The 27,273-nt window shown below is 41.2% G+C and overlaps 2 protein-coding genes across 9 annotated transcripts; one reads left to right on the top strand and one right to left on the bottom strand.

The window, feature by feature from the left end:
• Positions 1–1,015: 1,015 nt before the first annotated feature.
• On the bottom strand, positions 1,016–11,672 carry IKZF5 (IKAROS family zinc finger 5). 8 transcript variants are annotated; one of them, XM_079976737.1, is made up of 7 exons: positions 11,523–11,672; positions 9,004–9,066; positions 8,028–8,139; positions 6,887–6,973; positions 5,288–5,451; positions 4,938–5,120; positions 1,016–4,161 (listed from the first exon to the last, which is right to left on the bottom strand). In XM_079976737.1, the coding sequence occupies exons 5-7, from the start codon at positions 5,424–5,426 to the stop codon at positions 3,218–3,220; spliced, it is 1,266 nt and encodes a 421-aa protein (XP_079832863.1). In that variant the 5' UTR covers positions 5,427–5,451; positions 6,887–6,973; positions 8,028–8,139; positions 9,004–9,066; positions 11,523–11,672; the 3' UTR covers positions 1,016–3,217. The 8 variants fall into 8 exon arrangements, with proteins under 8 accessions (XP_079832863.1, XP_079832864.1, XP_079832866.1 ...); XM_079976738.1 differs by lacking the exon at positions 11,523–11,672 and adding an exon at positions 11,286–11,506; XM_079976740.1 differs by lacking the exon at positions 11,523–11,672 and adding an exon at positions 9,991–10,514.
• A 298-nt stretch (positions 11,673–11,970) lies between these two features.
• Positions 11,971–26,558, top strand: ACADSB (acyl-CoA dehydrogenase short/branched chain). Its single transcript, XM_079977062.1, has 11 exons — positions 11,971–12,130; positions 15,148–15,307; positions 15,719–15,819; positions 16,630–16,836; positions 17,889–18,059; positions 19,327–19,452; positions 19,949–20,041; positions 21,529–21,618; positions 22,251–22,388; positions 22,897–22,996; positions 24,969–26,558. Exons 1-11 carry the CDS (start codon positions 12,086–12,088, stop codon positions 25,037–25,039), a joined length of 1,302 nt encoding a protein of 433 aa, XP_079833188.1. The 5' UTR covers positions 11,971–12,085; the 3' UTR covers positions 25,040–26,558.
• The last annotated feature ends 715 nt before the right edge of the window (positions 26,559–27,273 follow it).

Here is a 27,273-nt window from a genome sequence, read left to right as displayed (position 1 = left end):
AAGGCTTTGTTTTGCTTTAATTAATAGTTCCTATTGAAATTTTTCTTATTTGGGGCCTGAATATGGGGAAAGAGACAGTGGAAAATGTTGTTTAGAAATTAATTTTGATGCTGCAGCATAGAATGAGGCTAATACGCTTTTTCAAAACACCAATCCCGGATGTTTTGTTACTGAAATGAGCTGCTCTGTATCAGTGGTAAAGCCAGAGTCTGCAACATCCCATCCTTATGCCTTATTTAGTGGAAGCAGTAAAGGCTCTATTGTACTTAGTATACCTTGTACTAACATTCTTGAGCATTTTGGCATTGTAGATCCCAATGGTAAGTGACATCATCTGTGAGCATCTGCTTTTAGTCCCAGCTCATTTCTTGTTGGTTTAAGTCTGTTGTCTGCTGCAGCTCAGGTGTCACTACTAGCTCTTTGGCTGAAAGGTCTCTAAAAAACAGTAGTGCACAGGGTTTCCATTTCCACTGCCCACCGCAACAGTGGCCTCGTGTTTTCAAAAGCTGCCATGACCTGAAGCAATTGCTCAGGTTATCTACATGTTTCCAAGCCTCACCTTTTGACTATCTGCCTGACTTTAAGGAGTACAGGAACTCTACAAAAATTGAAGCCATGACCCTGACCATAGCCCTTTATTGCTCAATTCTATTTTGTATTTCTAGTACACAGTAATATTCAGAGTTTTCCAACACACTGTACTGAAAAAAGTAGAGATGTCCCCAATAAAGCTTCTCCTTCCCCCACTTATTCAACTTGACCTTATTTGATGGCCACTTCTTGCCCTATCTTTTCCCCATACCTATGCTGTCAGTCGGCCTCTTTGTCATCCTTCTCAGCATGGCTGCCCTTTCATGGTCAGCTAAGACCAGCTGATCTGGTTTTGGCCAGGGAAGACATGAACAGGCTGGGAGTGGAGTTGCCACCAGCTGTTGTCCATTGCTCTACAACAGCTCATTCAATCAGATCATTTATAGACATTTCATAAAGATGACCCAGCTAGGATATACGTGAGGATTTTTACAAGCAGCCTTTATTTAGCTGTGTTAGTCCATTCAACATACCCAGCACTGTAATTAAAACATACATAGTATATTTTAGGTTCTCTGCTGTCATAGCATGCAATCCCAATCAAACAAGACTAATGATAAGTTTGTCACTGACTTCCTGAGTGCAACATATATGGCACTAGAGTTGCAAGACTAATTTGGTGCTATGCCATTTTAGAGGGGCAGAAGGCAATTCCAAGAATATTCTGGCGAAATACTTCTATACGTCGGAATGCAAACATTGAGTACAGTTACAGAAATGTATTAAGACACTGAACATTAACTTTGAGAAAGATACCTAAGAGAATGTCAGGAACTGAAATTAAGGTCTTAAATATAGCTGCTTGAGAGGGCTTTTCCTCTGAAAAATGATTCTAAACTTAACGAGACAAAAAATTACAACAAGGTAAGTTTTTTAGTCTGCTTTAAGTACAATGCCAGCAGCCTCTCCTGCTCAAACTATGTGCTGTTTACCTCAGTAAATACTGTGTATCCTCCACCTTATTATAGTTTAGGACCTTTGTGGTGCCATGTGGCTACAGGAGGGGGGGGAGGATGACAACCCAACTGCTCAAGTAGACTTTGGCGTAAGATTTCTTACATCTTACGAGATAGGATCCTACTGATAAGGTTTTTCTTTTGCACTGACCAGTGATGACTTAACTGACTCAAAAGGACTTTTCTAATCTGTGCTCCTATTTTGGCTATCAGAAGAATGCTCCTCTACCAAAAGAGCTGAAGATGGAGAGGAGTATACTTGACCATTATTCACACAAAGGCACGTACTTTGGGATGCGAAACCAATAAAAGCACACTGTCGTAAGTTTGTATGTGCATGTGCATATTTACTTCTTATGCAAGTGACAGCAGTATAAAGTCCTCTCTTTCCCTTAAAATAAAATAACGAAGATATACAATAAAAGTGCATGTTAAAGTGTTTTCCCCTGTATATTAAGGATTCATGTGCTGTAAGCTAGCACCATAGTTTTTGCTAGCATAGTTTGTTTAAAGTGCCTATTCACTTATCTAGATCAAGGCAGAAACAGTTGACTGCTATGTCTTAGAGTTTTTATCCACTGTAATTAGTCAGTGATTCCTCGTATAAACTTTTTGCTTTGTCAAGTCCAGAACTATAACAAAAAACCTAGTATGGAATGTTTTCTTTCGACTGCTGTTTACCTGGACAAGGACGCTCTTTTCAAGAAGTACATTCATCATTCACAGATAAAATGACCCATGTGAAATCTGAATGGATTATCATATTCTCATAACCTCCTTGCCACTTCATTTTCAGGTAAAAATATTACTACCAGAAGGTAAAGACAAAACAACTTACAATTAAACATTTAAATGGTAATGAAGTTCTTTGCAATGCAATGCAAGCTAAGTATGAATATTATTTTAACACATTACCCATTTCCTTCCAATGTTTTCTTTCTGCACACAGTTTTCAAAATTACAGACATTTAATACTAGGCACTGGTTCCTTGTATTCCTTTAAAAGGGGGTCAGCAGTAATGGAAAGTGGATGTCTTTGTTCCCTATTTCACATTTTTACTCTTCTAGTTTTCCACATCATGACTCACTATTACCACAGGAGCTTTATTAAAAGCCTCACAGCAATTAAACTTTTCCTAGATTTAAGTTTTGTTGCAGACATCAACTTTATCTTTGTTTACTCTTTACACAATATTTTATAGCAGTTTACGGGATGGTCAGTTTATACACAGTTGCATATAGCTTCTACACTGAAAATATCTGAGTACATTATGTATGACGGAATTAAACTAAAGGCTACTCCAGTAGCTCAGCTTAATGTTAAGTATTTGTTAAGTACTTGGACACAAGTGTTGATCAACAAGATCCACATTATATTAGGTCAGTATATATTGTGTTGCACTGATTATCCATTAATAGTAATAATAATAATAATTGCACTACAAACCTCATTCTTATTTTAGGAACCATGTAAAGAATGCCGCCATGGTAAACAAGCACGTCCCTAGCAAATCATGAAAGCGTGTAAAGGTAATTGCCTTTGATGTTAAATCTGCTTAACTGAATTCCTCCAAAAGGGCACGCAACCTTTCCGGTAGCAACGAAGAGACAGACAGCAATGTGTTTAAACAAACACAGATAAATGAATGCATGGTATAACTTATATTCAATCAATGCTGGTTATGTTGGCCTCTGGCAAAATGGCAAGCAAAGTCATACTTGTTTTTACATTTGCAACCACATATGTTGCACTGGAAAGGGTTCTCAAAGCCATGACATCCCATGTGGATCGTATAAAGAATATTGTCAGCAAAATACATATCACAGTGCTGGCAGTGATGCAGAAGCTGAGGATCCTGAACTGGAAGAGTTGGTGCTGGAGTACTTGGCTGACTATTACTTATGCTCGGGGTGCTGGCATGAGCACTGTGGTCACTGCTGGGACCTGCGACTGGACTGTAGTTTCTTTGAGAATGTGCAGGGCGAGGATCAGGACTTGTAGGGGATGAACTCTGAGGAATACTGGTTGACACTGCTGGAACGGCTGCTGGCGCGGCAGGCTGATGCATCATAAAAGGCTTTTCATCTTGACACGGTACAACATCAGGAGAGGGTGGGTTTTGGTTTTCAGGGGGCAGGCTAGACAGCTGTCCTGCTAAAGTAGATAGCTGGTTTAAAGGGTTATCTACCATAAGGTCTTGTGGATCTCTTGGTAACCCACCAGTCTCTGTTGGCTTTGTCATACTTTCATATGCTTCAGTCTGAATGTTTGGGATTTCATGAGTAAAGTCGTTAAGGTAGTCCGGCTTCTGAACCACCATGGAAGGTGGACTCAAGTTTATTAGCGCCCTTCGACCATACCCCAAGTTACTGGTCTTCTTCTGCAAGACACCCCACATCTTCTTGCTACTAAGAGAAGGCCTCGTACCTTTTATAGGCACCATTTTATGTTTGCGCCTACGGTGGTGAGACAGGTTGCTTCTGTCACTACAGCGGAATGAGCACAATTCACATTTGTAAGGTTTTTCACCTGTATGCGATCGCATATGAGCTTCCAAGTGACGTTCGTATGCTGATGCAAAGGGGCATAAGTGGCATCTGTGTGGTTTCTCACCTGAAAGAATACAAGATTTTATTGTTGCTTTGATACCATGTGTTTTGCAAGAAACAAAATGGAGAGAAAAAACTAGTTGAGGAAACAGAGCACTACAATATCTAAAGCAACCATTTAAAATTCTTAATAATAATTAAAAAAATAAATGTTTATTTATACCCCGCCTTTCCCAGTTCAGAAAACCGGGCTCAGGGCAGCTAACAACAAATTTAAAACACTTAATTGATGCAACAAAAACAGCATAAAATACAGTATAAAACGTGAATAGCAATAAAGTCAGAATTCAAAAATCAATTTACGGGGGAAATCCATCCAATAAACATTAGATGATCACTAGGGCTAGCTGGCTAAATTAGTCCTATTTGGGCCAGCGAGGAAACCAGGGCAGAATTAGCTGTGACAAACAACAGTCAAATGAAAGAGATGAGTTTTATGGTTCATGTCTTAGGACCAGTAAATGCTGGAAGATACATAGGGTAAGTTGAACAAGTAAAAGAATCAGCAACATCGCAAGTGTAAGCAGTATCTAGAGCTGAAAAAACCATTTCCCTAGACAGTCACACAGGTTATTTCATATAGTCTGGTTTTCCTACATTTAGCTGAAAACTGAATTTTAAGAATCAAGTTTGCTTACTGGAAAAATAGAAGGGGAAAGATCATTAACAGATAGATACAAATCTCCTGACTGGAAAACACATGTTTAACACAGTAAGAAAGCTTGCGTAGGTACATATACCACCAGCAGAGAGATACAAAATCTGCAGACTCGGTCATACCTGTGTGAATTCTGATATGTTCTATGAGACGTGCTGTTCCTTTGCTGGCATAGTTACAATACCGACATTTCAATTTCCCATCAAAAGTTCTTTCAAACCCATCTACTAACACTCCAGAGTTTTCATCCAGTGAGACTTCGACTGAAGGATGATCTAGTCCATTTTGATCACCTTCTGTCCCCGCTGTAAAAAGAGAAGGGAAACCCCAATAAGTTTCTTCCTTTATCTTGTACTTAGTTTGAATACTATTAACAGGCAATTGGGAGACAGGTGGAAGGAAGCTCCCCTCTACAATAACCAGCCTTTTGTTTAAATAAAGTGAAAGCTGAATTGTACCATGGTGAACCTACCTCCCTGAAGAGTCTCTGCTTCTTTGTCCCCACTAACAGAGCCTGAAATCATGTTCACATGGTGAGTCTGCTGAGTCAGATATTCCTGAAAATCTTTTACAAAATCCAAAGGTTCTGGTTTCTTTTCACCCATATTCATACTACAACTTCACAATCCTGTGGGCCTAAAATAAAAAACCAACTTAAGATTCAAACAAAAACCGCACAATATTGGAAATCATTACTGATTTCTCACTTGAAGAGCAGCATGTTAGCCTTGCAAGTACCCCATGAGGTAGGCTAGGATGGTAGATGGTGACTTGAAAAAGGCAGCCATCAAAGCAGAATCAGGAAACAATTAGGGCTCCCCATATCAAGTTTCACTGTGTGAAGATGTCTAACATTTAACAAAAGCCCAAGTCCTATACTGTTCATATCAACAAACCTACTCATGCTACATCAAGGCCTTCAGAAAACAGAAAGTAGGTTTCCAGGAGGCAGTTATCCATTATCAAGAGTTTAAACTTTTGTGGTTCAAAAAGATAAAAACAAAGCACAGAACTCCTGCTTGCGGGCTTCCCATTGACATCTGGTTGGCCAACATAGGAGACAGGATATTGAACTAGATAGGCCCTTTGTCTCACCCAGCAAGGCTCATTTTATATTGTTAAGGAACCATCTTGGCAACTAGAATTTGGTGTTTTGCAACACAAGGGCAAGGGAAAGAAGGTAGCCTGTGGAACTGTGAAATCTACAAATACTCAAAGAACTGATGAGTGGAAACCTCAGTAAGACACCTCTCATTTCAAAGGTTCCGCTTTTGTATCTCCACTCCATGTAAATTTTTCTCTTGGTCTGCTGATGAAAATGCAGGTTCTGTTTTGACTCACTAGATTTTACTCTGCTTCTTCCCCCCAAAGGAATGTTCAGAGAAGCTTATACGTAATATAACCTAAACATATATATCCAGTACAACAAAATGACAAACACGTAACAGCAAGGGGGGGAATCACTACCCCTTAACCCACACTTGTGGAGGGGATTAGGGTTCTGCAGGGATGCCCACCTACTGCCACCAATTTGCCCCCCTCAACAAATAAGCATCAAAAGCTACCCTTCCCCTGCTACCCTGGTGGGCACGAGCAATAAAACATTGAATATAGCAGTGGCTGCACCATTCCCCAGATGGAATTTAGATCGCTCTGCTCACTAGTTTAATATTATATCCATGTTTCTTTGATTTATATATGATAATCACAGTCTAGCAAATTCCTAGTTCCCACACCCAGTCTTTCACTTGGCTATATTTTTTTTAAGGAATAAAGTAAAATGACTATAAAATCCATTTGATATGTAATCTTAAGCAGCCAATGATTTTGTGCAATTTGTGGTGTCTTTTATCACTACACAAGATTTAATATCATATTACTAAAAATTCATGTTAGACTTCCATTGGCCTCTACCAAATATCTCCGTAATTCCATTTTATTGGTGTGCTGTAAGAAAAGAGATGCATACAACCTACTGCTGCAAAATGATTAGATGTGGATAAAAACTTTTAAAGGCAAGTTCTAAGAAATGCAGCCTTCTCTCAAAAAAATCATTATAGACATGTCATACCTGAATTTTTTCCTTTTATGTAGAAAACATTTTGAACTCTTCTTCAGGATATTAGATAAGTAATAAAGCACACATGTCCCACTTTCCCTTTCAACAAAAAAGGGGGAAAACATTCAACCATTTATTAACTAATTTATGAAAGCTTCAGGAATGGTAGACCAAAATCATATATAAAACTGACAGAAGCATTTCAGTTACTCATTTTACAGACTTTGTTTTGAAAACAACCTTTTCACCCCAATCTTAAATCCCTTTTACTGTGTCCTGTTAAGGCTTTACCAGTGGTATATATAATCACATTTGAAAATCATTTTTTTCTCTGAAGGCTGACAGCATACAAAACATTTCTACACACACTGGTTCACATCACAGTAAGGCAGCTAGTCACCTGGAAGTCTTAAAAACTTAAAATATATTTGAACAGGCATACTTGTTCAGCCTTGCCAGGAAAAATATATTTAGTTTGTAAAATTTTGCAGTAAACACCAGGCAAGCAATGAAAATACACATATTACATTGCTGGATTAGATGAAAAGACCTATCTATTCAAGTATTCTGTTTCAAATTATGGTCAAATTAATACACTGAAATTACTTGTGGGGAAGGGAGGGGAGGAATGACAAAGGTAGATTTTCAGACTCTTGAAGTGTGAGTCTTATTGACAGTTACCCAGGTTTAGCAACAGTATTTGTTTTCAATATTCCTCAAAAATATCCACAGTACACTGAAGCTTAATAAGAATGTAATTAGAACTAGTCGTCTTCTAAGCCTCCTTCTTCTCAGACAGCCTACTCTACCCCATCTTCTCTCAGTAATAATAAATAATAATAATAATAATAATAATAATTTATTTGTACCCCTGCCACTGGGCAGCTTCCAACATATATAAAAACAAAATAAAACACTAAACATTAAAAAGCTTCCCTATACAGTGCTGCCTTCAGAAATAGTAATACTACCAGGATTCCCACTTGCACCCATAGCTTCCTTATTCCGACTTAGCTTCGCACTGCATATTCCAACAACCTCCTCGTTACTTCCCTCCAGACAAAAAACCGAAGCATAGCTCATTACAGTTTACTGACACATGAAGATACATAACTTTTAAGAGATCATTAAAATGTGTGTGCAGCAGTTTTACCTTAATCCTCCAAATCAACTTCAAATCAGTGAAACAGACATCAAAAATCCACTCTTGAAATATATGTTCCATCATATATGAAATACACTTCTCTGATTAATGCCTTTCTAGTCTACAAGAAAATGAGATTAGGGCACACATCGGTTTTAAAAAGCATTTCCAGCAGTTAAGTCTTCAAGGCTGCTTACAAACATTTCTGTTGCCAGTCTCCAGGGTGAGAGGGCTTGTCCATCTTCTATTCCAGACTTTCCCAAACTTGGGTCTCCAGTTGTTCTTAGACTACCACCATCATCCCCAGCTAGCAGGACCAGTGGTTAGGGATGATGGAAATTGTCCAAAAACAGCTGGAGACCCATGTTTGGGAAACCCTGTTCTAGTCTACTACAGACTAGCTCACCCAATGCCCAATGCCCACAACAGGGAGCCAGATGGCATTGGCAATGTCTGCCTCAAAGTCTCAGGGGCGGCAGCAGAGCAGAGAACACACCAACCCCATAAACATCCATGTCCAAAGGCTACTAGGAGCAGAGCTCCTAGTAGAGATGTGATCATTTTCATGGTTTACAAGTTGTGTAGTGCTGCCATGGCCTTTTCTTGCTGTTTTTTAAGTGGGGAACAATATGGTTTAGCAGATGACCAAGACAATAACCTTAATAGGCTTTATGCAGCCATATCTTTCTAGGACAGACTGATGTTGTGCTCATGATTGCTTGTGGTCTTCACATAGACACCTGTTGTGAGAACAGAATGCTAGACTAGATAGGCCTTCAGTCTGATCCAACAGTGCTGTTCTTGGGTTATTTATTTATTATTTATTTCATAAAACTTATTCATGCTTTATCGGTTGAAAAACCATCAAAGCTGTTTACAAAAAAAAAAGCAATAAAAGTATCACTAGGTTAGTGCTGAGCAAGATCTAGTGTCATTCTCAGCGACAGTTGCTTCAAATTTTCCTTTATACAATAGTTTTGCCTACCTTCTTTCTGTAGTCATCAGCTTCATATAGATTTAAGTTAACTTGGGTTCCATTAGTTGAACACTGCAGAATAAAAAAGACATAATTTTGCATACTCAATATTGTTTTTAAAGCAATCTCAAGGGAAATCAAAATGTGAAGTTCCGCATTTTCAAACTGAGTTAGTTAAATTAGATGCCATTGCCTTAAAATAACGAAGCCTGATAATGGTGTTGCTTTAGTGTTGAAAATACGCACAGAGTACATTATACCTAAGGAAAGCCATAAAACCTTAGTTTTATAACTCACATTTCATGCTTAAGTAATATAATTCCCATACTAAAATCCTTACCAAGTTAATGCTAAAAACTTATCTTCTGTAAAATACAGCATCTACATGAATAAACCTAGGCAATAGTTTTCCTATGTAAAAAGGATATGCTTTTCTTTTCCTAGCTGACACTGCTGTACAAAGCCCTATTTAGGATATTCACAATGAATTATAGATGCAGGAAACAATCCAAATGCTGGATTGCCTGAATGCTAAAGTTTTTTATGCTGTTTTTACATATCTGAAACAGGTGGTTGAGCTGTTTATGTACATGCCACATTTGTCTGCTCTGTGCAGGACAGACATGTGACGCTCACATATAAGAAATCTAAGGAAGGAAGAAAAATTTGAGACTTTTCTCAAGTCTGCTCACATAACACCTTAACATTTTCACAGTTCCACATTGTCCAAAAGAGAGTGATTTTTGCCAAACATAAAAGTTAACATGACAAAACCTGTATGCAAAATCTATACATTAAAATGTGCAAGAGGCAGAACATGAGTGCTATAAGGAGAAAGATCAACATTTCAGCCACCAGAAAGCCTTGAATGACCATGCATTTGTTGTCTTATTCTCACTTGCCAACTTTCACCCCGAAGGCAACAGCAAAAATGAGCTGGCTACATACTCTACAGCAGACTTAGCCATATTATTCAGCTAAAATGTTTCACTGTACCTCTGCTCCCACTGGCACTGGAGAACATATTATATATAGCCAACGGTGACACAAACCATAGGAAGAACTTGAAAATGCAGGAAGTAACTTTACAGAGCTTGCTCTTTCACCAGCAGCAAAGCTATACTGTATTAACCACACTGCGGGAGCAATAATTTCCATCCAGTATATTGTCACTTTTGCCCTTTCTGGCAACACTTAACCCATCTCCCCACCCTTGCAGATCAGAGCAGCGAGGCTTGAAGGGATGCAGAGCTGAAGAACTCTCAGCAATTTTGTCCAATGCTGCAAATCAGCGGCCTAGAGTACTACGATACAAATACAGTATGATCCAATCTTGTTGGAAGATACCACTTCATCTTCTCATCTCTTAATACTTGCTCCCAATTACTTTGCCAATTTAATCCTCAACATTATGGCTCATATAATTACTCTAAAGAATTAACCAAGGAGACAGTAAGAGGGAATTAATGTTTGGAAGGCAGTTGGAATAGAACTCAGATTTTTCATTCCACAGAACTCCATGCACACAGCCTATGGCACACCACCCTCCCAGCCCTCCATCTCTTCAATCCCATGCAAAGACCTCCCAACTTGCAGCTTTTACCTACCCCTCTCATCTCCAAGCAGTTCAAGTCAGACATTTCCCACTCCGTGTCGCTTATTGAGTGTCACTTCTAGACCCTGGGTGGCTCGGGTAGTGCTAAAAGAGCACCCAACAGTATCAGCTAGCATCCTTCGAGGATGTATGTTTTAGGAGCAAAAAGAGCTGTCGGCTCAGGAACAGTTCAGCGAGCCACTTTTTGCCTCTGGACACCCCCCCTTCCAAGTGTGCACTGTTTCTAGACGGCCGGCCGCCAGAGTGGTGAGATGCAACGCAGGAGAGGTGTGCCTCTCTTAACAGCTGTGTGGGGAAGAGGCAATTTCATCCTCCCTCGCTGGGCAAGGGCGGCCAGGAGGGGAAAGGCAGGACTGGGTGTTCCTGTTCCAGCCGCCCCTTAATAGTTGCGCAGAGATGGAGATGTCCACAGAGGCAGCTTGTCATGCAAGCGGCACCTGCTGGAACAAACCCCCTCTTCTGCACAACTGTAGGATGCATGAGGAGCCCAGGCATCTTCTTCTTCTTGCATCTTCTTGCTTTCCTTAGGGCAAGATGAGCTGCCAGCGACTCCCGGGCAAAGCGCAGGCTCCCTGCGGCCACCTCTCCTCCCGCGACCCTGACAGAGAGCCAAACTCCAAGCCTCCCTTTGGGGGCTGCTGCTGGGGGGCAGCTTCCCACAGCCCACCGGACCCACCTCCTGGGCAGCGCGCAGCCTTTTCCCCGACCGCACCGGAGCGCCGCTCCCGACATGCTGCCTCCCCGACCGACCCTCGGCGAAGTGGGCTTCGCCGGCGCCACTCCTCCTGCGCTCCCAACTTCGGCAGGCAGGCAGAGCGCGGCACCAGCGGGGAAGGAGCACGACGAGGTCTCCTCCTGCTCCGCCCGGGCGGAGGGAGCCCCCCGGATGCTGCTTGTCCCGCCGCCGCCTCACCTCCGCCGCACTTGCCAGCCGCAGGTGGACCCGACTCCCGCCGTCACCGCTGCCGCCGCCGCCGCCTCCATGTTTGTTGTGTCTCCCGGAGCCCAGGCGTAACCTTCCCCCTTTCGAAATCCCGCGAGAGCTCCGCCAGCTCCGCCAACAGGCGCGGCCGGCGCGCGCCGTTCTCAAAGAGAGGCGTGGGAAGCAGCGCGCTCTCGCTCTCCAAAGCGGGTGGTTTGCTTGTTTTTATTTTGAGATCTGTAGAACTTCGGTATCCAGTCGCATACCATCGGGCTCCCGCCTTTAATGTGCGGGGGCGAGAACGACGGGGATGCGCAAACGCCTGTAAAAAAACAAAGCGACGCTGCTCCTTATCGGGGGCGGGGAGTTGGGGAACGAGAGTCGTTGCGCTTCTAAACACTCCCGCCCCTCAGGAGGAGGGTTCCATTGGGAACCAGAAGTGCGTTGCGCGGCAGGCTTTCCGTAAAGGTGGGCAGAAGTTCCCTCTTTGGGTTCCTCCAGCGAGTTCGGTGTCCGCTCGGCCTTCGCGGAGAGAAGCTGCGGCGGCAGAAGGGATGGCGGCGGCAGGGGCTCTGTCTTCGCTCAGGCGCTGCGGGAAGGTAAATGTCGCCGTTGTTTTCCAGGGGCTCGGGGCTGTTTTCAGATCCAGGACGCAGGTGGCAGGTGGAGGCTGCAAGTGGGCGGGTGGATCGGCTGCTTTGCAAGCAGATGGTCGCAGGTTAGAATCCCGGCATCTCGAGTCAAAAAGAGTCGGGAAGCTAGTGCGAGAAGAGGAGCGTAGTCCAGATGTGCAAGGTAGTCTGCCCCTGATAAGAGGGAGAGTCCTCACCTGTACAGGTGAGCTGTGTCCAAGCACAGATCCAGCCACGGAGAAAGCTTCCCTTGTTGAATTTCAGGAGGATGCACGGGAAAAGGTGGTTAAACTCTACTTGGACAAGAGGGCGTGGGTGCATACGGTCTCCATGCGTTTTGGGATTAGGAGGCACAGTTGCCAGATCGGAGAACGGGATTTTCAGATGCTGCTGAGTTCTGGCACCTCTCACTCTCTCTTTAGAAATGGAGAAAGGGTGTGTTTGTGCGCAGAGGAGCCATGAGGTGATCTCTCCTTCATCCCACACCCCTTTTCACTCTGTGGAGTAGGCTAAATTTCCATACCCTTTGTTGAGATGTGCCAGTAATAATAATAAGCCTAACGCAACAGTTCTAAACATCAGGGTTTCAGCTCCACAGAACACTGACCTCTGAATGAAAATGCATATAACTCTGCTGCAAAGCTGGGTGTAAGCATGGTCCTTTCAGTGATCATCAGGGCAGCACTATGAGATAGAAGTGTAGAATAAGCAGGATGCCCCCCAGTAGGTGCATCAAGCCTGGCTTACCACCTTCTGAAGAAAATTAATGCACATTGCCAACTAAAGAGGGAACTACTATAAAGCTACTAAGTCCAGCACTACTAGCTGTTCAAGATTGACTTAGGAAATAAAACTTCATTCATGTAGGTCCTTTATTGTAGGAATGAACAAGAGAACTTGGTAGCCCCATATTTCAGTATTTTTGAAAAGAGAGCTGTAAAATACTTCAGTAGTGTTTTCTCCTAACTTACTTCATAAGAAATGGTAGACTGTCATTCTAATCTCTTAAAATCATTACATGTCTGTTACAAATGTAGACACATTGGTAATTTTAGTTGGTGTCTGTTCACAAAAGATTGGATCCAGAAGAGGTCAAGCAGAACTCCACTGTCCATAAGACTAGTTAACCTATTGCAACATGAGCTTTCAATAAGACTGCTAAAACAGGGATAGAAAAAGAGCAAGTCCATTAGTCCAACAATTTGTCACCAATCGCTAAGGTTTTTCACTAGTGATTGCCTCAGCCATCTGTATATTGTATACTGTAAAGAAAAGTGTGGCGATTCATCTTGTTCATTACCCAGAACAGGGATGAACCAGCTTTTTAACATTAAGAGTTTGTGCCTTTAACAGTAGGGAGGGTTTTTTAAATTTATATTTACAGTAATAGCTTCTGATGCTACTGTGCTCTGAAAAGCTATGTATGCTAAAATCCCCATCTATGCAACTGTTACATTAGGTACCTTAATGTAGAAAGGCTGGCCTTCCCTATTGTAGAAAACTATAATTCTTTCAAACATAGTAGTCATCTACTGAGTTTGGTGTGAGATTCTGCAGTACAGAAGTACGTATTGTTTTTTGGTATTTACTTATTTTATGTGTGCCAACCCCTTTCAAGGCCCTAACCCTAGAATGTGAACTTTCTACATAATTCAGGAGTTATTTGCAAATGTTCCTGTATATTGCCCATTGTAAATTTTATAGTGGAAGATAGCATAACAGGGAGTTGCCTCTTTTTATAAAGTGAGAGCAATCTTGGCCTACTTGCCTGTCAGCAAGAATTTGTTTAATGTGAAGGTGGGTTGACTTGCAACTTAAAACCCAATCCTGTGTACTTAGCCCATATCTAAGCCTACCGAAACAGGTTTGCATGTATAAGCAAGCCACAGTTAAACTAAACAAACCATTTGCATTGAATCTAAATGTGTCCAATATGTTTAAATCTGCATAGGACCTAACAACATAAATCAGGCCACTAGGTTCCAGTACTAAACAATTTTTTATATTGTAGTTATTGTAGTTTTATATACCGTAGCACCATCACTCTGCATGTCACTTTACAGAGCACCTAAACAAAAATCTATGTAGATTCTTTATAATCTAGTTTTTTCAAAAAGGCTGAAGTTACCTTAACAAAATGGAAATTACCTTTCAGTCTGTTCTGCCTGAAATTAAGTTTGGTTTGTTTCAATGTTAAATTTAAGCACATATGCTGTAAGATATAAGCAAGTCAAAGGATTGTTGCACGATAATCCTAAACAGATTTCTGTTGAAAGGTGTCTCTCCTAAGTGTTCTTAACATTGGGGGGGGGGGGGTCTTACTTGTGTTCTCAGCAACAAAGCCAGAGAAATAAGATTGCTTAAAACAAAGAATGAAAATCAGAATTTACAGTCTTGGACTATGCAAATGTTGTTTCACCATATAAGATCTTGAAGTTGTTCATGTGCATGTTCATCAGTTGATTACTAAAGCAAATCAAATGATAACCTGTGTGTGTGACTCAAAACATCTAACATGATCAACAGAGACAACTTCCACAACACCTGTAGCAACCACCACATAAGTCAAGGGCATGCTGTATTGCAGGGGTAGCCAACATGGTGCAGTCCAGATACCTTATTGCACATTCCCATCACCCCTGACTGTGGCTTTGGTAGTTGGGGCTGATGGGAATTGGAACCCCCAACTTCGGGAGGGCACTATTCCTGATATAGGGCTGACTTTCATCCTGTTTATATTCTGAAGTATCTTGTAGGACACTTTTGTTCACTTGGGAGCAGTTTCTTTCCCCAGTACCCCAAATTATAATATCCACCCTTGCTCACAACCCAAGTCTAGTGATGATGTCCTCATTAGTCACTTTGGTCTGAGTCTGCCCTTGCTCCCTGAGATTTCATGGAAATATCTTATTTGTAGTTTCAGGCTAAGATTATTTTCTCTAGTGGTATTGTTCTCTCCTTCTTAAAATATGTTTTGTCCACAGCTGAGATGGAATATGCCTCCATACATAAACTTTTGCATGAGGCAACCCAGTTTCTTTAAATCTTCCAAATCTGAGGCTTTACCAAACCTACCCAGTGAGGGAGTAACTTGTGCTCCACTTCAGACATTTACAGAAGAGGAGATCATGATCAAAGAAATGGGTAATGTGTTTGAATTCTATCTCTATGGGCAAAGTCTGCCATCACTAAATCAATTATTTTCTACATGGCATGCGATTTATAATAATGCACTGAAGAGAACAAATCACTTCTGTAAGCAAGAAATTCCCCACCCCCACCCCATAAATTGTTAGCTCATTTTCAAAAATTGATGTTTTGAAGAATTAAATGTCGGTTTAAGTCTATGTACACAATTCTCTGTTACATTCTAGGCAGAGGGGATAAATACTGTTTTCCCCACTATATGGTAAACTTCAATCAAAATACCTAAATCTAACTGTAGCTACTAGTGCTATCTTACCTACATTTGTGAATTTTATATCTGTTAAATTTCTGGCTTCACTGCAACTTAAGACTAACAATGAGATTCTTTATATCTTTTCTTCCTTATAGTGAAAAAGTTTGCTCATGAGCGAGTGCTACCATTGGTACAGAAAATGGATGCTGATGCAAAAATGGACGATTCTATTGTACAAGGGCTATTTGAACAAGGGGTTTGTACATATTTTGGTGTTTTTAATGCAGTATGTAGCTTCTTCCCTTTGCACACTGAGTACTGTACGTATACATTTATAACACAATAAGCAAAAGGATGAATGATATAATTGAAAGATGGTCACAGGGCTGACTGCTAGCTTTCATTCTGTTTTTCTGTAAATATTTGTAGCTTTTCTTCTTCTTAGCAGATAGAAAATTTATGCAGTTGTTTCATTGGAGGTAGATTTAAGGGGAAAACATTTGGTGACTAAGGTTACTTCCTGACCCCACTTACATGGGAGCAAGCCCAAATGAATTCATAAGGAGTTGCTTTTGAGTGGACATGGCTAGGATTGCACTTTGGGCATTTTGATTACTCTTTGGTTAAATAAGAGGCACAAGTAACAATAATGTTTTAGTATTATGCCACTCTGATTCTAAAATTTGCTGTTTCAGGAGTACAACAGCACAAACAAATCTGTAGGATCACAGTATTGGATCTCAAACTTGAGTGTGCTGATAGCCAAATCTTGTGAACATTTCCTTAGAGTTCAGTGGGAGGCTGTGATTATAGGAGGGTACACATGAAAATTCCTTTCGGCATTAATGAGTGGTATTCAACTAAATTTTACTCAGAGTAGACCCATTGAAATTAATTGAAATGAGTCATGTTCTTTAAAAATCATTGGGCCTTTTCTGGGTGAAACTTAGTAGAATACCACCCAATAGCTCTTTTTTCTAGCAAAGATTATGGAAGTTGAGTAGAAATCAGAATTCATAAGGTTTCTCCACCCACTCCTAACAATAGCTTGTTCTTTCTTTTTCAGCTGATGGGTATTGATCTTGATCCCAAATATGGAGGAACTGGATTTTCCTTTTTTTCCACTATTCTGGTGGTTGAGGAGTTGGCCAAGGTTGATCCATCAGTATCGCTTATGTGTGAACTCCAGAATACCTTAACCAATAAATTGTTTACAACGTATGGCACAGAAGAACAAAAGCAAACCTATTTGCCTAGACTGGCAAAAGACATGGTAGGTGAAGTATATTGGCACATAAGTTAAATATGCATTTGCAGAATTTCCACCTTAAGGAACGAACTGCAGAAACCTATGTAGATTTATTTAGAAGTAAGTTCCACCAATTTATTGAAGCTTTCTCTCAAGTAAGCGTGCATAGGACTGCAGCCTAAGAGCTCCATCCACAGCCTAGCCCTAGTTATACTAAACCAGTTGAGTTTAGGCATATTTGTGTCTCATTGACTCCTGTGAGTCTTCGGTTGGGTAAAAGAGATGTTTACAGCCAAATCATTCAAAGTTTTTGGAGTTAATTTTCATCACCCTTAAAGAGGGCACTAAACTGGCCTGTGGCAGAGCTTTTTGTATATTTCTCATTGCCAATCCACATCATAACAGTGTTCCTGTTATTGCAGCAGCTGTTCCCCCTTTCCTCCATAGCACTGCTGTACAACAGTAGATGTGTGATGTTGTTCAGGATGAATGAGAATGTGGCATTCTGGGAAACTGTTTGCTCTGATTGAAACAATAAGTAGTGTGGTGTAGTGGTTAAGAGCGGTAGATTCGTAATCTGGGGAACCGGGTTCGCGTCTCCGCTCCTCCACATGCAGCTGCTGAGTGACCTTGAGCCAGTCACACTTCTCTGAAGTCTCTCAGCCCCACTCACCTCACAGAGTGTTTGTTGTGGGGGAGGAAGGGAAAGGAGAATGTTAGCTGCTTTGAGACTCCTTCGGGTAGTGATAAAGTGGGATGTCAAATCCAAACAACAACAACAACAACAACTCCTCCTCCTCCTCCTCCTCCTCTTCTTCTTCTTTTTCTTCTTCTTCTTCTTTGTTTTCCAACCAGTGCCATCCAAGAAAGCGTTGAGTGTTTTTTCAGTTGGAGTGGTGCGAAAATGTTTGAGAGACTATATTGTGTAAATACTTGGATTTACTTGTCTTGTGGATTAAATATGCCACTGGTTGAAAAATAATCCTTTCTTACTTGATTACCTTGCTGTACCTATGTTCTCAAAATGTTTGCAGAGTGAATATATCTAGTGACTTGACTTTATTTTAAAATGATAGATAGGCAGCTTCTGCCTCTCGGAGCCTGGTTCTGGCAGCGATGCGTTTTCCTTGAAGACTCGTGCTGAAAAGAAGGGGGACTACTATATCATCAGTGGGTCAAAGATGTGGATTAGCTTTGCTGAGCATGCAGGAGTGTTTTTGGTGATGGCAAATGCCAACCCTTCCGCAGTAAGTAGCTAAAACAGTTATCGCTTGATCTTACTAATTAATTACAAGGTATAAACTAGACTTGTACCTTGCTTATACTGGCAGTCTTCCTTTTTCTTCCTGTATCCTCAATTTATGGAATTTCTGCTGCTGCTTTGGAAATTTGCTAAAAACAGCAGAAGAGCAGAGTTAGGAACCTTGATCTCTCTTTCTCTCTCTTTGCCCCCCAATCCCTCCTGCCTGCCCTGGTGTTTTTCTTATCCTATTTGCATCTGAGAAGCCCTGTCTGGAGTATCCATACTAGTGAGTAAAAAGGTAAAGGTGCGAGTGGCCCTATGGTCTAAACCACTGAGCCTCTTGGGCAGTCAGGATGCAGTCAGACAAAGAAAAGTGTTGTACAGTTTTGCACTGTTCATGATTAGGCACTGTATTGCACAACCAGCAATCCAGAACATTTATTTATATACAGTGGTACCTTGGTACTCGAACAGCTTGGCTCCAGGACAAATTGGCTCCCGAACGCCGCAAACCCAGAAGTAAGTGTTCTAGTTTGCGAACGTTTTTCGGATGCTGAACGTCTGACGCGGCTTCTGCTTGAGTCCCGGAAGTTCCTGCAGCCAATCAGAAACTGCGCCTTGTTTTTTGAACAGTTTCGAGAGTCAAACGGACTCCTGGAACGGATTACGTTCGACAACCAAGGTACCACTGCAGCCAGTTTCACAGTTAAAAGTGTTTACAATAAAAACAAATCCATGTATAAAACTCAATCTGTAAATAGAAATAATTTCAGATCTAATACAGACACAGATTGGGATAAAGATCTTCACTTAAATGGCATATTGAAAAGGAAATACTGGGTAGCCTTGGCAGGAATCCAACCCTAAGCTAGGATGGATGAATTCTGGTTTCTCGCAGCTTCTCGTTTTTCCAATATTAAGTTGGGTTCTCCACAGTTCTACATGTTTCCTAATTCTTTTTTAAAGGTACACACAAACATTTGCTAGTATTTTATTTCATTACACCCTTTTTTGTATGGAACGCTGCCTAATATAATGAGTTTTGTGTTCTTTTTTTTTACTGATATATGCATTTTCCATGCAACCTTAACCTTACATTATTTGGTTGGAAAACTGCCCTGCAAAAACCGGAGAAGTGCAGATTTCAAAGGATTGCTGCATTTTCAGAATGTGTGAATTAGGTATATCTGCTTTTAATGTGAACTGAATTGAATTTCTACCCCATCCTTATTATCAGCACAGTTAATTTTCCGTGTGTCTTTCCTTCCTAGGGCTATAAAGGAATTACCTGTTTCATAGTAGACCGTAATACAGAGGGCCTACACGTAGGAAAGAAGGAGGATAAACTGGGAATCAGAGCCACATCTACATGTCCTGTAACATTTGAAAATGTGAAGGTGCAGTAGTCCTTTTAAAGCTGTGGAATTTGGCTAAGTTGTTGCAATACTGTAGCTCAATACAAGCAGCTCAGTGGGATGCAGTTGCATAAATTAGCATGAGTTTGGAAGATGAATGGTGCAATACTCACAGGAGGTTGGCTTAAAAAAAAAAAACATTTAGAAATATAGCAAATTTAGATTTGAATCACAGACGAACACAATCTGCTGATTTATGATTGATCCAAATTTACTACCATACAGTAGTTTGCTTTTTTATGTTCCTCATAACTGAATGTAAAATACACGTTTGGCTCTGCAGTTGTATGAAAGCAGCGTAGTGAGGTTGCTGGTTTCAAAGTCGTATTGTGGTTTGTTGCTTTGTCTGTGTGTGTTTTTGTAAACCTCCTTGGGAAGCATTTATGTTCGAAAGGTGGCCTATATTTTTTAAATAAATAAATGTGGAGATGGAAGTAAAGGGCTACTAGCAATTAATTGATTTTGCTTAATTCCTCAGGTTCCTGTGACCAACGTGCTTGGGCAGGTTGGGCAGGGCTATAAGTATGCCATTGGAATGCTCAATACGGGAAGAATAGGAATAGCTGCACAGGTAAGTATGGCTATAATTACTTAGGTCCAGTGCAGATGTAATGCAGAGTGTATACAGTTTTGACTGCCCCCCACCAGTCCTGATCTCAAAAAGGATGTTGCAGAATTGTAACAAAAGGCCTTTTAAGTGTCATCAAGTTACAATTACCTGAATCAGGAGAGCCACCACTGTCCAGACACTGTGGCTGAAGGTGTGTATACTTAAAACCTATTACTCCCTCCCCCATTATATGATTTGCAGCAGGGCTGGGCCCTTCAGAATGTGGAAGAGAACGTGGGGTCACACGCTTCCCCTTCACCCAGCTGTAATCATGTGAGGGGATGAAAGCCTGAGTATGGCTAAAGAGTCTTCCGCAACTGTTGTTAAAGAGATTAGGAGCTGGCTGCTGGATTGCATAATTCCCTACCTACACGCTCCCAGTCTTTCCTTTCTCTTGGAGAAATACAGTGGTACCTCAGGTTACAGACACTTCAGGTTACAGACTCCGCTAACCCAGAAATAGTACCTCGGGTTAAGAACTTTGCTTCAGGATGAGAACAGAAATCGCGCGGCGGAAGCAGCGGGAGGCCTCATTAGCTAAAGTGGTGCTTCAGGTTAAGAACAGTTTCAGGCTAAGAATGGACCTCCAGAACGAATTAAGTACGTAACCCGAGGTACCACTGTAAAGTGCATCACATCACGGCTTAACATTCTTTAAGCACATAGGCTCGGACCCAACAATTATTGGGCATGCCCAATGGGATGTTTTGCCTTTTTTTCTTTGAACAAGAGGTTTCCATGAGATATCGCAAGCTGGTTTTGAATAGCCCCTTGGGTTTCAGAAATGCTTTGTAATGAGGGCTGCTCTTCTATGTGTCCTTGGGCACATGGAAGTACTTGTATAGTTCTTTGAATTTTAGCCACAGTGACTAGGTTTCAGTCTCCTTTAGAAGTCTCCCTTCGCCACTCACACCAAGAGTATCTTGACTAAATACTTTGTTCCAACATCTTGAAGAGAGATGTCATGAGCAAAAACCCAGGTTCCCTTCCTCTCCCCGCCCCCATTAAAAACCTGGTTTTAATGTAGAATTTAATCAGCATATTATGGAAAAAAACCACCCTGAGCTATTAAGTTTAGGAGAACAGTATTAATAAGTAAGTAACCTTATCAAGGCATTACACATTAATGTTGTTAGATTATCACTTTCCATATTAAGCAGTGAAATGGACTGCTGGCGACTGACTAGGTATTACTATGCTGTGTGATGGGGCATTGAAAATTAAATGAGTAAAATGAAAGTGACGGTGAGAAGCTCTTAGAAATACCCGACTTCTAGATTCTTTCACTGCCTTTTGGCTCTCCAATCCTGCAGTTGTCTTATGGGCCCCTAACAACCAAACTCACTTCTGGCAATTGTCACAAAGCTTGTCTTGCCCTTTTAAAGAGGACTGTGACATTTTTCCAACCACATTAGTAACATTTGCTTTTTGTTGTTGTTCATTCACAGATGTTGGGATTAGCACAAGGATGTTTTGACCACACCATCCCATATACAAAGGAGAGGTCCCAATTTGGAAAAAGCACATTTGATTTTCAGGTAACGATGAGTGCATTCTGTAAAATGGGTCTAAACACAAAAAGAAGTGCTTATCACAGCTGATATTTTGTAGGCCACAGTATTATAACTTCTTAACCACTGCCACGTTTTGTTTGAAGGATTACCTGTCAGTAGTAAATGTGAAGAAAACATTTTAAGTAGTAATACCCTTCTGACTATCGGTGTGGCAGAACTTTCTATAACTTGAGTGAGAACTCGTTCAGCTATGAATTTTTACACAGTTCTACCATGGTGCAGTTATATCTTGCATCATGGTAGAATTGTTTAAAAGTTCATTTGTAATTTGTCATTCAAGCTACACTTTGGTTAACTACTGTAATATTTGCATTATTATATTTCACTGTAGTTGCCATAGGATGTGTTTATAAAACGGTAATTATAGTAATGATTTCCCCTTGCTTTTTTGGTTGTTTTTGGCTTGGTCTTTTGGCACTTTAGACTTCATTCCTTACTTGGAAATGAATACAGTTCTATTTACACTTGAGTAAACAAATAATTGCTATATCGGTCACTCATAGGATCAGGAACTGAGCATTATATCTGGCAGCTGGGGAAGGGAGGATGATTTTCTCTTGCAAGTTTAGTTTTACATGGAACTTGTTTCTTTCAAGGGAATGCAACATCAGATTGCGCAAGTGGCTGTACAGATAGAAGCTGCAAGATTGTTAACCTACAATGCAGCTCGACTTGCAGAAAGCGGAAGACCATTCATAAAAGAGTCAAGCATGGCCAAGTATTATGCAGCAGAGGTAAGCTGTATTTGAGGTTCTTTTTTGCCTTTTCTTTTTAAATGAAACATAACTGAACTGTGGCTTTATATTATTACAGGTAGCTTATCATGAGACATCCTGAAGCAATTTGCAATAAAAGCATATATGGAACGATTCCTTATCAATACAATTAAAACATTTGCCTATATAAAACAACCATATACACAATTTAGAACAATATATATATATATATATATATATATATATATATATATATTGCTTGATTGTAATGCACCCTCAAAGTGGCTTACTGAAAGAATGAAACAAGAAAATCACCCATTAAAAATAGCATTTTAAACATTTTAAAAATGATTAAAATCAGCATTAAGCCAAATACCGGATTAAAACATTCTACATGTCTGAATAGGCTTGACAAACAGAGTACAGTGAAGGCACCAACCTGATATCAGTATTCTCACGGTGAGGATAGTAGAGTATTGATTTGAATTGAGCAAAAGTCACAGCATGCTTCATGTGTTTTTTGCAGGTTGCTACTCTAACAACAAGTAAATGTATTGAATGGATGGGCGGAGTTGGCTTCACAAAAGATTATCCTATTGAGAAATATTACAGGGATTGCAAGATCGGTAAGTAGCAGTTTCTTAGAGATCATCTGCTGAAAATGAAAACGTAGCATTTTTATCCAGTTTAAGTTTGAATGATCAGAAAGTTGTCAACAAAACGCATTTGCCGTTCTCCATCTCCTGATATGGATACTGAGTGGCAAGTCTATAAGAATCTGGAAGTCTGATTGTTTGTCAAGTTTTGATCTACAATCTTAGCCACACCAGGTTCCTGACCCTCTTCAATGTCCCAACTACCTGCAGGCAAAGAGATTAGATACCTTAGTTTGTTCATTACCCAGAATGTAGATCTGATAGTCTCTTCGCATACAGCTGCATAGGCAAATCCATGCTACCTGCCCCACCATGCGGCTATATTATTCGCTTCCAATCCTTAGCTGCTCAGAATTGCATGAGTGAAAAGCAGGCCCCATGCCTCTGGATGTGGAAGATATAGGGACTAATTTCTGTTAGGAAATGCATTGTGCTTTCTTCAGCAAAATTATGACCAGCCCTATCTATGTTAGACTGTACAAATCTGTGTGGATATCACAGTCTCATCAGTCACTGATCTGCAGCCTGCCATAATGGACTGTCTCCACTAAAATATGTACAAGAGGATATGAAAGTGATACCTACTTTACACATACAAGTTATAGGGTGGAATCAAACATTCGTGAGTAGACTTCTACTTGCACAACAGGACTTCTTATTACTCCCTCCTGCAGCCTCCACGTGCCTCCCAAATCTGAATTGGAGGGACCCCCAGTCCCTCAGAGCAATTGTGTGGGAGGCTGCAGAAAAAGGGGAGAGGAAGCAAAAGTCCTGTTCTGCAAATGGAAGCACACAGTCACCTCTGGAGTCAACCCATAACTTTTGTGAGCTTGCCCTTTCATCTTCCTTTGTAATAAAACCACACCACATTCAAAGTTTCTACTAAATTGTTTAACATACTGCACTGATCACAACAAAAAATACTCCAGCGGTAGAACTTGAGGCTGCATTATCAGATCTTTTTCACTCTGCCTCTATTACATACCTTTGCCTCATATCTAATGTTTACCATAACTTGCTTAAATCACTGTTTGCGTGGACAGGCGGAGTCCCCAGATCCCGAGTGGTCCCCCCCGTCATGTGGAATAACTACTCTAGACAACGTGCTATGGGATTAAATTGGCCACAACTTTATTAAATTTCAAATGTGGGTAGACCTTGGCTCAGGCATTGGGCGTTCTCCCTCCCTAGTCCCCAGCCGGGGACCTAGGGAGCATCAGGGTTATCCAGTGTGGGGGGGGGGGGATGGGCCGGCTCTGGAGAACATATGTTCAAGCAGAGATAGCCGCCCCCATTACGCCGCCGCAGGGGAGAGCAATGACGACCTTTCGGCGTACGGCCAAAGCCTCCCTTCAAAAACCCCTTTAACGGGGAACCCTGGTATCGCCACCGCAAAGAGGAAGATGGACTAAAGGATTCCGCCCAAGGCCTGATACCGCCAAAGTTGTGACGTTTTGCTACGGGAAAGGCGAAACCTGCCAATGCAGGGAAATTCCTTTCCGGCCTTTCAACAGCGACCTTATCGTAGCAGCGCCCGCATACCTGTGGAGACAGGTTAACCTGCAAAACCTATGAAGAAAAGTTAACCTGCAAAAGAAGACATTAACTGAGGGTGGGTAGGGTGGGAGAAGCTCTGGAGCCAAGTGAGGATTAACAATTAAGATCCACCCTCTATTGTGTGGGCAGGTAATGCCTCCCCTTACCTGGCCTGGTTTCCCTGGCAACGCTTCCCCCAGGTGGGATTGGGCAACTCACTGGGGTAGGCGGGGACCTCCAGGTATCCCACCTGAGGGAAGGCAAAGCCTATGCTGATGGGGCCACTCCAGATCCAGGGCTGCACGCGTCCACGCAAAAGGCGCCCCCCGTTTTAAGTGGGGAGCGGTCATTATCGCTGTTTATATTATTGATTCATTTATTCCCCCACCCTGATGGTTTGTTTCAGGTACCATATATGAAGGAACTTCAAATATCCAGCTGAACACAATCGCAAAATGCATTGCTCAAGAATACTGAGAATACAGAAAATCAAGAGATTTAATTACCGCTACAGTACTGGTGTGAATCAATTTCTAAGACAAAATTAGAAAAATTGTGGTAATTTTAAATATGTACAAGACTGCAGCATAAGTGACTAGACTGTTACACTTCAGTAATGTACCATAGTAACTAATTTTCCCAACTATAATGATACATGCCGTTAAAATCAACCTTCTTTTGTATCTACACGTTGGGGTTTGTAGAACTGATAACTTCAGTTGATTCTGGGCTATCAAGGCTTCTCTGCTTTATCATGTGGGCTCTTTGAACTTTTGCACCTGCTTATGAAGATCCAACACACAACTATATAAACTGTGAAAAAGAACTAAGTATCCAAGAAATCTCTGAAATTCTATTCACACAAGTGTGATGGCCCTGATCACATGGGAGCTGTAATGAAGTTACACTAAAAATACCCTACAACCCATACATGTTTGTGAACTACACAAGTACCAATGGTCGGTGCTTGAAAACATGTCCTAAACATGATAATAATGGACAAAATAGCCCACCTCTTTGATTGATTCGCAACACTGTACTTGGGGAGTTGGAACAGACTTGTCCTATGGTTGTTAAAATGGAGATGAAGGAACTAACTGATACAGGGCCTTTCCTATAGGATGGTTAAAAGTCGGTACTTCATGCTTTATTCTGGACATCCTGTAAAAATGCATGCAGGTCTCAGAGCCAGCAATAAGTAAGACGTTTGCTTCTGAATAGTCCTGTTAATTTTGGCTATTGCAATGTGCCCAGGCATATGTTCATTTCCATGGCACTACTCTGTCATTAATACTATAGAGGGTATGGCCAGGAAGAATGCTTGAAGGTATTTTACATAGAACTGCTTCACTGGAACATAAAAAGGTAATATAAGATTCTGGTGTCTGTGGCACTACAGTATCATGAAATATTGTGCAGGGTTGCAAGTGATTAAGTGAGAAAGCAGTGCTGGTTCCACTAAAGCCAATGGGGTTTTTAACAGCTTCCTTTAAGCCCCTTTGTCTTTGTTGGCTTTTAGACTGCAATTTTTAATTTTTGTGCCAAAGTCATATACATGTAAAATGTGATCACCTTGTTTCCACACCTCATTGGGTGAAACTGTTGCAGATAAGAGTACCCAACCAAGGTGATCTTGCATTCTTTTTATATGTGCCGTATTTGAAACTTGAATACAGTGGTACCTCGGTTTAAGAACAGTCCGGATTAAGAACGATTTGGTTTACAAACTCTGCAGATCCGGAATGTCCCAGTTTGAGAACTTTACCTCGGTCTAAGAATGGAATCTGAACGGTGGAAGGGCACTGGCGCCGGGAGGACTCATTAGGGAAAGCACGTCTCAGTTTAAGAATGGTTTCGGTTTAAGAACGGACTTCCAAAATGGATTAAGTTTGTAAACCAAGGTACCACTGTACACACACACGTTTCTTTCCATTCTATTAGTGGAAGAAAATGCCCATTTGAAAAGCACCCTCATAATAAATATTGCTGTTACTAATATTAGTTCATCCATCAGATTGGGTCGAGGGCAAGCAGTTGGTTGTGTATGTGGAGAAGAAACATTGCTGAGTCCAAGCGACGGAGCGCAGCTTGAGCTGCAAAAATGCTGAGGCTAAATTGTAGATCATGCGTGGGGACGTTAAGGCAAATGCATTTCCTTGTATGCTCAGATCTTGTGATAGCTGCTGGGTTTAATCAGAAGTAGTGCTGGAACAGAATAAGCAGTGTTCTGAAGGTGGGGAGAGGAGGGGAGGGTGAGGAAGCCTACTTTGTTGTTAGGTAACGCACACATTTTGGAAGAAGCACAACACATTAAAAGGCAACCCCCCCCCCAAAAAAAAGGGAAGAAACCAGAAATCCAGCAGGCACGTTGAATTTCTTGTTGTTTCAGCCATCTTAGAAGAGGCATATCCTCTGTGTGACAGAAGATGTGATCTCTCTTCGATGATTCATTTATTTCCCACCTTTCTTTTCTTATGGAACCCAAGGCGGAGGCCGTGTGGTTTCCAGGCACCAGCCAAGCCCAGACCTACTTGGCTTCAACAAGGTGGTGGCCTCATGTGCCTTCACTCCGCAGCCTGGGAGTGCTGCCTGTATTCTTTTTTTAAATGAATGCTTGTATTAAAAAATAATTGCAAAGATCTGCAAGTTTAATAGAGCCATCTTTTAAATTTATTAAAATGTTTCAGATGGAGTAATCTGATTGACAAAAC

The sequence above is a fragment of the Podarcis cretensis genome (genome assembly GCF_951804945.1).
Source record: "Podarcis cretensis genome assembly, chromosome: 5".
Taxonomy (NCBI): domain Eukaryota; kingdom Metazoa; phylum Chordata; class Lepidosauria; order Squamata; family Lacertidae; genus Podarcis; species Podarcis cretensis.
Note: the sequence above shows the minus strand (reverse complement) of the source record. Positions and strands in the feature narration are given on the sequence as shown.

What these genes read in the sequence shown, in the direction of transcription:
- IKZF5 (XM_079976737.1), bottom strand. Translation starts at nt 5,426, where the DNA reads ATGAATATGGGTGAAAAGAAACCAGAACCTTTGGATTTTGTAAAAGAT. An exon ending in AGCAGAGACTCTTCAGGGAG is followed by an intron (nt 5,121 to 5,287) that starts GTAGGTTCACCA and finishes CTCTTTTTACAG; the next exon opens with CGGGGACAGAAGGTGATCAA. An exon ending in ACATATCAGAATTCACACAG is followed by an intron (nt 4,162 to 4,937) that starts GTATGACCGAGT and finishes GTATTCTTTCAG; the next exon opens with GTGAGAAACCACACAGATGC.
- ACADSB (XM_079977062.1), top strand. Translation starts at nt 12,086, where the DNA reads ATGGCGGCGGCAGGGGCTCTGTCTTCGCTCAGGCGCTGCGGGAAG. An exon ending in CTAGACTGGCAAAAGACATG is followed by an intron (nt 16,837 to 17,888) that starts GTAGGTGAAGTA and finishes TTAAAATGATAG; the next exon opens with ATAGGCAGCTTCTGCCTCTC. An exon ending in TTACAGGGATTGCAAGATCG is followed by an intron (nt 22,997 to 24,968) that starts GTAAGTAGCAGT and finishes GGTTTGTTTCAG; the next exon opens with GTACCATATATGAAGGAACT.